At 39.2% G+C, this 10,957-nt stretch overlaps 1 protein-coding gene across 1 annotated transcript; it reads left to right on the forward strand.

Annotated features, from left to right (window-relative positions):
- Window positions 1–49: 49 nt before the first annotated feature.
- LOC143373321 (small subunit processome component 20 homolog) lies at window positions 50–10,286 on the forward strand. The gene is made up of 11 exons (XM_076820483.1): window positions 50–256; window positions 324–604; window positions 726–5,948; window positions 6,031–6,286; window positions 6,367–6,972; window positions 7,040–7,603; window positions 7,681–7,863; window positions 7,936–8,266; window positions 9,135–9,562; window positions 9,634–9,903; window positions 9,999–10,286. Exons 1-11 carry the CDS (start codon window positions 212–214, stop codon window positions 10,146–10,148), a joined length of 8,337 nt encoding a protein of 2,778 aa, XP_076676598.1. The 5' UTR covers window positions 50–211; the 3' UTR covers window positions 10,149–10,286.
- Window positions 10,287–10,957: the final 671 nt, after the last annotated feature.

Below are 10,957 nucleotides of genomic sequence, written 5' to 3' on the forward strand. Positions count from 1 at the left end.
CAGGTGTCAGTGGCAAGTAATCCAACTAACAATTCCTTTCAAAAAGTTGTAAGGGTGTTTCGCATCTAGAATCCATTTCTTCTTTGATCGTGCAGCACGTGAGAAACGCACGTGTATGCAAGTCGACGTCAATAAAATTGTTTTCTAAAAGTTCAACACATGACAGACCGAACTGAACGAACGTGATAGAAGCTTTCTGCGTTTCTTCAACATGAAGAACAAACCTACTCGCCATAAAGAGACAAATACTTTTCAGGTACGAAATGTCTGTAAACAATGATCTAACCGCGGGATGGTTTTTAAAAGCTCTCTTCCTTTCACAGTTTAAGACATTCTCTGAAAGAGTCAGTGAAATCGACGTCGATGTGTTCCACCGTGTCTCCCATCGAAACGAGCAGGATGACGAGGAGGTTGAAACTTACTTCCACAAAACTCTTGAGAAATGGAATTTACTGAACCTTACTGAGGGCTACTGCGCCTTCAAAAGGAAAGTGCGTGACATCATCACGCTTCCGCAATTGATTAATCAACAGCAGTTTGTGATCGACACGCTAATAGAGTATCTGGCACAGAAGGATGTACTGTTTCTACAACCTATCTTGGAGTAAGTACACAGTCACGAGTCCATATACATTTTCAGGGTTAAAAGTTGTTCGAGATTGTAAAACTATAAATCTAGTTCAAGGACTCTTTTCAATATTGTTATGTGAATTTATTTATTATAGATTAGTGGTAGCTGTATCGAAAGATCTGCAGAAGGATTTTTACCAATATTTCCCCCGATTTTTAAATGTTATCATTGACTTATTGCGGACGAAAGATACAGAGCAAATAGAGTACACGTTCACGTCCCTGGCTTATTTATTCAAGTTTTTATGGAGATATCTGGTTAAAAATGTTAAAACTATATTCGATCTGCTGCTACCATTGTTGGCGAATACACAGCCAGCTTACATAAACAGTTTTGCGGCAGAAAGTTTTGCGTTCGTAGTGCGCAAAATCAAAGACAAAGAGTCTTTCTTGAAAGTAGTATTGCAGATTTTGGAGGACAACCCGAACGGGGTGCGAGGATGTGGCAAATTATTATTCGAAGTCGTGTCCGGTACACCGGGACAGTTTCATTCGTGCGCGGAGCAAATGCTCTCGTTATATTTCAATGTATTAAATGACGAATCTGTTAATCAAGATCTAACTTATGACGTATTGAATGAAATTGTTAACTGCTTCTTGCAAAATATACATCCACAGAAATGTAATATATTTTGGTCCGTGCTTTTAAATGTTACGGATACATCTATTGAAAAAGCGAAGCACTTCGAACCGAGAGCTGGAAGAGTGAAGAGCTTGATCCTTATAACACGATTGTTGTATACAGTTATTAATTACAAAAATGGAAGGTTCGTTATAGATCCTGTACCTTTGATTAAGAAGCTGGTACAAACACTGGGCATCTTTGAGGATGACAACGATGTGTTACAAGAGATTATAAATATAGCGGTTGCTATTCTTCTAGCAGCCAACGTTAAATTAATGCAGGAGACATCGAGCCAGTTATTGCTTAAAGTTATGACTGTGAAGGATGCGAAGTTATTGTACGGCGCTGTCGAAAGTTTGATACACTATTCGTTGTTTGAAACTTTGGTATTACCACAGATATTACGACATAGTATAGCTATTGGCTTCAACGACGATACTTTACAGTTGTTTACCAAAATAGTTCAAACAAAAGCTCCGTTGTGTCTTAATGGTATTAACTTAGACAAGTGGAACAAGTTCATTTTGGATATACGGTGTATCAAATCTGATAGTATCGATTATCTGCTGAAAGAATTGAAAGCTTTATTGGATAACAATGTATCGGCTAATACATTGAAGCTGCTAATTATTTTACCACACTTGAAACCTTTGCCAGAAGAATTTAGGAGGATTTTACAAGAGGGAATACTATCTCTGTATAAACAGATATTGAATTGCGTCAATACTGAGATCGATCTGACCAAATTGTCTTTTACATTCTTACTAGCTTTGGAGTCAGCGATTCACGCTTTAGAACCAGAAGTCCTGCATACGTTCATAGAGACGCACGGAATAAAAGTAGCGGACCTCGTTAACAAACACCCCGAGAATATATTAATTTTGAACGCAGTGGATTTATTTATAACGTATTTTGGTACATCACAATATCGGGAGGCATATGTGAATCGAAGCACCTTCGACAACGTAAATAACAGTATCGTGCACAAATTGAGCTCGCCTTCCAGCGAAGTTCGCTTGCTTACAACTCACCTGTATTCGTTATTTTCCAATGTTAAAGAAATAACGCTGTCTGTCGTAGACACTGAGAAAAGTGCTATGGAACTTATGTATTTGGCCGAATGCGAACCCATATCGGTACAAAGCTATCGGAACAAATTGCTGTACTTGCAAAGCTTGTCGTTTGAAAATACCACAGTGTCAAGCCTAGATCCTAAATACTACGAATTCCCGCTGCGATATTTATTAGGGGCTTTGTACATAAACTTTACTATACTATGGGACCCATTAAGTAAAATTATAGCTACTTACGCTACCAAAGAATGCGAACAATTCTGGCCCATATTCTTGGCTGAATTAAAGAACGATGACAAAGCAAGTGTAGATTATGCGCCGATATTTGAGTGTAATGTTATTTCCGAAATAGAAGTGGCATTACAAAAAAGCAACGACAAACCTGATTACGAGAACCGTAAAATACTTTTGTGGAAGTGTATGACACATTTCTCACAATTCTGCGAAATGAGAAACAGGGACATAACGGGATTGTTCATCGATTATGTGAACGATAACTTTTTCAAGTCAAATTCCGAAGACGCCAAGTGCTGTACTGTTTTGAAGACACAGAAATTAACGGTGCCTGATAATAATATGGAAGTCGACGCGCAAAATGATAATGATAGCGAACCCGAAGACGATGACAAAGATAAGGAAATAGAAGAGGAAGAGAAAGAAGCTACAGTTTCTAAAAGCGTGGAATTCGAGCAGAAAAATAAAGAATCCAAACAAATATTTATGGCTAACAAGATTTACAAAGTGAAGCTTTTACTTGCCCAACTAGAGATATTCGAAAAGGTAACAAATCCCAGAACATTGTACAGAGAATCGGAGATAAAGAAAATTTACTTAGACTTATTGGCATCGAAGAATTATGAGATTCAAAGAGCTGCCTTAAATTGCCTTCTCACTTACAAGTACAAGTACCTGTTACCGTACAAAGATAATCTATTCAACATAATCAACGAGAAGAATTTGAAGAACGAATTGACGCGTTTCAAGATCGACGAGGAGAGCAGTATGATACAGACCGAGCACCGCGACGAATTTATACCTATACTGATGAGAGTGATTTATGCAAAAATGGTTTCGAAGACAGGGATGAGGACTGGTGGCAAAGGCGGAGGACTTATGAAACGAAAAATGATACTGCGCTTCCTAGCTGGAACTCAAGAAAATGAAATGATCGTATTCACAAAAATGGCCTTCAAACCTTTCCAGAGGTTTATGCCGCTTCGAGTTGGTGAAAAAGTGAATTTAAAACAATTGACGCGTGATATTATGAGTTCGGTGGATTTGAATAATGTTATTCCGCCTAAACGTTTACAGAGCGCTGTTAATTTACTTGCAATTTTAATAGAACAATTCGGCAGTAAAATGGCTGGAAAATTGTTGCCTTACTTACTTGGATTGGTAATTTGCATTTTAGCGGAAGTTACTGGAATCTTACAAAGGTCAGGCGAAGTTCACGTTGGATTCTTACAATCCATCAGAAATGTACGATCAAGTAGCATCTCGATATTAGCGAGATTCTTTGGTCACTTTCAAGAGTACGAGTGGAGCGAGCATGAAATAGATGGTTTGTTCAACGTAGCTGTGTTTCCATGGCTGGTAAAGCTGCCCATGGAGGGTATTCACAGCCCTACTCCTCTATTAAAACTTTTTATCACGTGGAGCCAGAATTCTCGCTACTATCCATTGTTTATAAAACATAGCGATGATAACAAATCTGTCAGTCCTCTCCCATACGTAATGCAGCTCCTTTTGGGCCGAAAGACTCATGCGTCTGTAGTTAACGCTGTAGTCGAAATGATTGAGAAAATGGTAACGTTACAAGATTATGGGAAGACTAACGAGAATGATATGGACGTTGATACAGCTTTTGTTCCTTTGACGCCTGTACTCACTAATTTACTGGAAATAGACGAAGGAGCTTTGTCTACCGGTGTTAATTATGGATCCACCATACTTCTCCCTCACGTGTTCAGTATCTTAGAGTATATCAAGCGTAAACTTGAGAAGTCTACCAGAGGAGTGAACAAGACAGAGTTGGTGATCTTATCGCGCGTTTCTGAATTTGTGAAAGATGCAGATGCGTGCGATACACTCCTTGCTCTAATTGTTCCGATACTAGTTAAGCGGGTTGCTGCTGGAGAAGGAGAGGAAACGATTATCGAATTGATTACAACTATCATAAATCTTATACAGCACATTAGGAAACCAGAAATTCACGTACGCGCAATTTTACCGTTGCTGGGCATAATATCAACCATTCCAGCTCGTAAGCTGTTATTGAAGCTGTACGAAACTATTGCTGAGAAATCTACAGCGGACTGTCGAGAGACATTGATGCAAAATTACAATATAATAAATTCACTGAACGCATGGGATCGTAGATGGATCGATCAACCGGATTTTCAAAAGAGACTGGATGCGTTTACGGAAATTAAGAATGCTGTAGAGAAAGATGAAATTACATTGGAGTTCGGCGTCGCTGTTATTTACAACTGTTATTACTTCCTCAAAAATGAAAATGATTTAGCGATGAGAGATTATGCGGGCCAGAGCCTGAAACTTATTGGTTCCAAGTTGGCGAAGAAGCACAGAGAAAATGTATCGGACAGACATTACCTGATGGACAATACAATTTTAGGGCTTATAAGAAAAGGGATAGTTAGTAGAAACGAAGCTGTGCGACTTCAGTCGATAGGCTTCCTGGGACACTTGGCTATGGAGTGTCCGGAGGTGCATCCTGTTTTGCGAGATTTGTCACTGCTAACTAACAAAATAGACCCCGAAGTAGATTTCTTCGAGAACATGCAACATCTGCAAATGCACAGAAGAGCTCGCGCGTTGCTTAAATTTTGTACCTTGGCAAAGACATTGGAAAAGGCACCGAACCCACGAACGTTAACACAATTTATTCTTCCCCTCGCTTCCTCCTACTTGTGTAACGAAAGCTTTCTGCATAAAAACAGTATTGTGGATGCTGCGATAGAAACAGTCGGAACTGTCTGCAGACTTTTACCTTGGCACCAGTACGAGATCATTTTGAAACATTATTTGGGGAAATTGAGGGGCTCTGTCCAGTTTCAGAAGCAACTGGTGAGGATAATCGTCATTATCTTGGATTCTTTCCACTTTAATCTGTCAAAATATAAACCTGTGGAAGAATCTTTGGAATCGGGAAGTGCTGCAGAAATTAGAAAAAATAAAGTAGTTAGCGATGAGAAGGAAGAGAAGGATGAGAATGTTACGGACAAAGATAACGATGGAAATGTTGGTCAAGAGGTGGAAGATAAATTAGACGAAGCTTTAAATTCTGAACAGACAGAAAACATTGAAGAAATTGTGGAGAAGAAGGAAGCACAGGAAGTTGTGCTTATAATGGAGCAGCAAACAGTACTTTCTCAGTACGGAGCTAGAAAGGTTGTATTTAGCATATCCAAGGAACTATTGCCTCAACTCCATCGTTCCATTATAGCAAGGACCAGTCGTGAAAGTAGTCATAAAGTTAATAAGAAAAAGGTTGCAGCGGATAACGAAGAAGAAGAATTAATGCGAGTGCCTATTGCTCTTGCATTCGTGAAGTTATTGCAGAAATTACCAGAACGTGTTCTGGACAGCAATTTACGAGGGTGAGTCTGTAGATATAATGTGAAACCTCGCGCGTAACGAGGGAATATTAAGTTTCTAAAATGTTATAATGAATTGTTGTAGAATCTTTATGAAATTATGCACATTCTTGAAGTCACGTTTGGAGTCAGTGCGACGCGTCACTCGAGAAGTATTACAAAAGATTATGATAACTCTGGGCTCGAAGTATCTTCATCATCTTTTAAGGGAAATGAACACCTTATTAACCAAAGGTTTTCAAGTCCACGTCCTAGCGTACACCGTGCAATCAGTGCTGGTTGCTCTAAAACCATATTTCCAGAAGTTTGATATCAACGAAAATCTCCAGAGTATTTTGTCTGTAAGTAGCATTACGCGTGCATCTCGAGATAACACTTTCAGCCTCCCTTCGTTAATAAATAATATATTTTAACCCATCAGGTGTGTAAAGTAGATTTATTTGGGCTAACCGCGGAAGAGAAGGAAGTAATAGGAATTGTGAAGAATGTATCGGAGGCGAAATCTACAAAGAGTTTCGACACGTTTCACATATTAGCACAATATATCACAGAGTCGTGTTTGGTGGATTTAATTCTGCCACTGAAGGAAGTGCTTATGAGAACGCACTCTCATAAAACCGTGTACAAAGTAGTGGAATGCTTCAGGAACGTAGTATTGGGTTTGGCAGATAATACCTTTATACCGTTGGAGCAAATGTTGATGTTCCTTTATGGTATAGTTTCCGAAGGCATTCCTGACCTCTTACCAGAGAAGAAGGATAAACAGCTTACGGAGAAAGAGGTGGAGGCACTGGCTCGACAGAAGCCAGATAGCTTCATCATACTCCCTGAGCCGAAGAATAGAATGGGCATAAAGGCCGCATCGAGAACATCGAAAAACACCAACGCCCATGTCATTATGGAGTTCGGTTTAAAACTCTTCCACATCTTGCTAAAAAGAGATAAAGTATCTGGCGCACAGTTCAAACCTTTCATAGATCCATTTGTGCCGCTTATAAGTGATTGTTTAAAATCTCAACATGTCAAGGTAAGACCACTTTAACGTAACTGCGAGTGTAGATTACAATGATTGACTCTTCGACTCTTTGTTTCAGCTAAGCGCTTTGGCTTTGCAGTGCCTAAACTGGCTGCTGAAGCTTGACCTGTCTTCGGTGCAGGAAACAATCTCTGACATCTGTGCGTCCATATTCAGTATATTGCACAAGTACGCCGCTGCGGGCTTGAGCAAAGGAGACAACTTTGATCTGGTAATGGCTGGCTTTAAAGGCATGTCCGTGATCGTTCGTGACGTGAAGCACTATACGATCACCATAGAACAATTGAAAGTTCTGATGATGTACGCCGAGCAGGATATACACGACAGTGACAAACAGGCGACGGCGTTCGGTTTGCTGAAAGCAATAATCGCTAGGAAGATGGTGTTCAAAGAAATGTATCTTGTCATGGAGAAAGTCGCTGCGTTGAGTATTACTTCGGAATTGGAACATGTCAGGGTGCAGTCCCGCTCTGTCTTCTATTCTTACTTGATGGAGTACCCACTTGGCAAACATTTAAACAAGCACGTAATGTTTTATTTAACGCAATTGGCTTACGAAATGCAACCTGGTCGACTTAGCGCGTTAGAGATGCTTCACAGTATTGTTACAGGATTCCCGTTGGCAAGTATCAAGTGTCCCCCCTCTCCCCGTACGTTAAGGTAGAAGACAACGGACTGATTTAACAATTGCGATTTTAGAAAACTCTGATCTTGAAGTCAGGGCTCATATTCGTAATGGCGGGTGCAAGATTAATAAACGATGAGGATCCAACCTGTCGTAAACTGTGCGCTAAATGTATTAAAGAGATGATCGCACGCATACCGCACAATAAAAGGACCAAACTCTTTGACATAGTCGTGGAGTGGTTGAGAGACACTAAGGTGATTATCGGTAATATATGTTAAGGATAATACGTGCCTTGTATTCTAGTTACTGGAAGCAATAATTTGTAGATAATGCATCGTACACTGGCCGCTCAGTTGTGCGGCATATTCGTGACTGTGGAAAAGGAGACCTTTGAATCTCGTTTGAAAGAAATACTGCCCCTTCTGCTGAAGCAGTTCCATGCAAACTTTGACGATAAAGATGTGCCTGGTCGTTTTGTGAGGCTACGCACACCTCAGGAGACAGCTAAAGTAGAAATGCAAGCAAACATCAAGGACCCAGAGAGAATGAAAGATCATCACATATTCCAAGTACTACAGCTGTTATTAAAAATATCTGCGAACTGCACAGGGTTCTTCAAGAACGAAGAGTATAAGGAATCTATACGTTCATTTGCTGGTACGTTTAACACTGTTGCGTGATGACGCATAGTTCAATATCAGTATTACGCCTGTATACACGTGGTCTTTTATATATTTGCACTTCCGAACACAAGTTAAGAAACAAAATATTCCTTTGGTAATTACAGTGTATTCTGTATCTTCCGAGAAACAGGTCGTAATTAAAATTAGCATAAAGAGATAACATTTCATACATCAACGTACTTATACTAAGTGGTTTTGGAAAATGCTTGTCTAAAGATTACAATTAATATTGGTCGAAGGAACAAAGTAAAAGCTTTACGACGAAAGTTAAGAAACATAGTTTCCAACACGAATCAACAAGCAGAATTGCTCTATGACCCTCGGTTTTTGAAAAACATGAGTTTTTGTAAAAACACACGATGTGGGGCAAGAATGAGGTATTACGCGACAATTAAGAATGCTAGAAAGTCCCATTTGAGGCAGTGAGAGCAACAACGGGCTAACCCACATTTTTTTTCGTAATTGAGTTAGTAGTAATAATGTATTCCAATACCCTCTACTAATCATATAAAATAGGAAAAAAAAACATTTTTTTCAATGTGGGTTAGTCCGTTGTTGCTCTCACTGCCTCATTTAGTCTCAAATGATAGAGCAAAGTTCATAGAATATGCCAGTGCAAACAGATATTAAATTTCTGGGTTTTGATTAGTTGTAAATGGCCACCAAAGTTTTAAAAAAACTGCCGATGTATATGGTTTCTACGCAATATTTTTACATTTCTACGAGAAGTAGCTTATCTAGCCCGACTACGCTACACAGCATCGGATTCTGCAGACAGTTCTAAAGCAGAAACCACCCCGGAAAGTGTATGTATGTGCCCTAACAGTTCTGTATACTTTCAGAATACTGTCAGTCTTTACTGGCGCATCCACACATATGGGTTCGTCTGGCAGCGTCTCAGATGATTGGTTTCATCTTGGCCGCCCTTGACGTAGAGAAGATCATCGACCTTTTAGAAAATCCGGAGAAAAACGAAATGGAAATCGGTTACATGTACTCCGACCCTGCTGCAGTCATAAGAAGTCTGACCTTAGATTTAATCGCACAATTGCAGCCTGACGTGACGTTTGAGGAGTTGGCCGATCAAACTATTAAAAACTTAATTTTCATCGCTAGAATTTTGAAGTCCATTAAAGGATCTAGTACAGTCGCTGTGGACCAAGACGACGAGATGAAAGACAGAAGCCAGTTGTCACTTTCCTGGCTGGTTAGAAGACTGAGGAAGGCTGTGAACGTAGAAATAACTCAGGCCCCTAAATCGGGAACAGTGGTGGGTATTTGCTGTAATCTTCTTACCTCGTTAGTCGTTACTTTAAAATGATACTATGCCTTCTCTCGCAGAGGACTGCATTCTTCAAATGGGTCGCTGGCGCAGTGGCCACCATACCCATGGAATATTTGAGCCCGCTACTTTTCAATATTATGTCACCCATAGTACGCGAGATGTCGAATGTGGGAGAAAATAATACAGCTTTAAGGCGATTGGCAAAAGAGGCAGCCGTGATGATCAAGAAGCGCTTAGGGAGCGAAGATTACGCTAGGATATTAAGCAGAATACAACAGAAGTTGGACATTAAGAAAGCAGAGAGAAGAAAGATGCGCACACAGCAGGTAGTTATTTTTTTTTTTATATAAATATACTTTTCGCGAGGTGGAAAGTTAAGAATGATTATAAACGCCTGGGGCATGTTTTCTTTCTATCGCAGTTTGTAACTGACCCGGAGTTGGCTGCCAAACGCAAGATCGCGAGGCAACAGAAGAAAAAAGAAGCTAAGAAGAGGAAAATGAATACCATGAAAGGGAAGAAAGTAATGAAGAAACGGGCTAAGAAGGAAGTCGACTTGGATGTTATATGAATGTTTTATTCGAAAGAAATTTCTGATGTACATATGAATTTTTTGAGACGGGTGTATGATATTTTAATGCTAAAAGATTGATATGTAAATTTTGTATATGACGTCTGTATACTAAAGTCAAATTTCAATTTATGCAGATGTAGAAGTGTCTTTATTTATTTGCCAATTCCCGTTCCGAGAATCGAATTCTTGTAGAGGCTGTTCAACCATTTTCGTAACCATCTCGAGCAACAATGTTCATTCGTTTAAATTGACATCTTTTAATTGCAATCGGTAACCCTCAACTGATAATGAAGCGAATTAGAATTTTTCAAGTATAACAATATTATAGACCAAAGCGGTCGATAGTGTTACAGAACTCTTGATTCCCTAGCAAAGAACTCGACATAAGAATTTTTTTCTCCCCTTAACGATTATTCACGTATTACATAAGTATACACTTTACACATTCCAAAATAGTAGGAAAGCTATTATCACTTAAATATACACTTCTATTTATTTTAATTTATACAAAAATATGTATCAGTAGATATTTCGAATTTTAACACTTTCGTGCGTCATTATTTAGTAGACATTAAATTCAGGTGTTTACTCAAAATGAATAATGAAAGATTTTTCAGAATGAACAAACTATAACGTTGAGTTTTATGAAAAGCTTTTAAATAGGAGGGCAGTGTTTCGGAGTATCTTATAATGTTACGGGGCCATTCTGGTAATCACGCCGCAAAATTCGGCAACATTCAGGCTTTTTTTTCTCAGTGAATACAATGAATAAGAATGTCAAACTTTTTTTCATTTATTAAGCTACT

The sequence above is a fragment of the Andrena cerasifolii genome, chromosome 1 (assembly GCF_050908995.1).
Source record: "Andrena cerasifolii isolate SP2316 chromosome 1, iyAndCera1_principal, whole genome shotgun sequence".
Classification (NCBI taxonomy): Eukaryota; Metazoa; Arthropoda; class Insecta; order Hymenoptera; family Andrenidae; genus Andrena; species Andrena cerasifolii.

Coding starts and splice junctions, on each gene's coding strand:
- LOC143373321 (XM_076820483.1), top strand. CDS start 212: ATGAAGAACAAACCTACTCGCCATAAAGAGACAAATACTTTTCAG. Junction 605..725: donor TTTCTACAACCTATCTTGGA/GTAAGTACACAG, acceptor TATTTATTATAG/ATTAGTGGTAGCTGTATCGA. Junction 9,904..9,998: donor GAAAGATGCGCACACAGCAG/GTAGTTATTTTT, acceptor TTTCTATCGCAG/TTTGTAACTGACCCGGAGTT.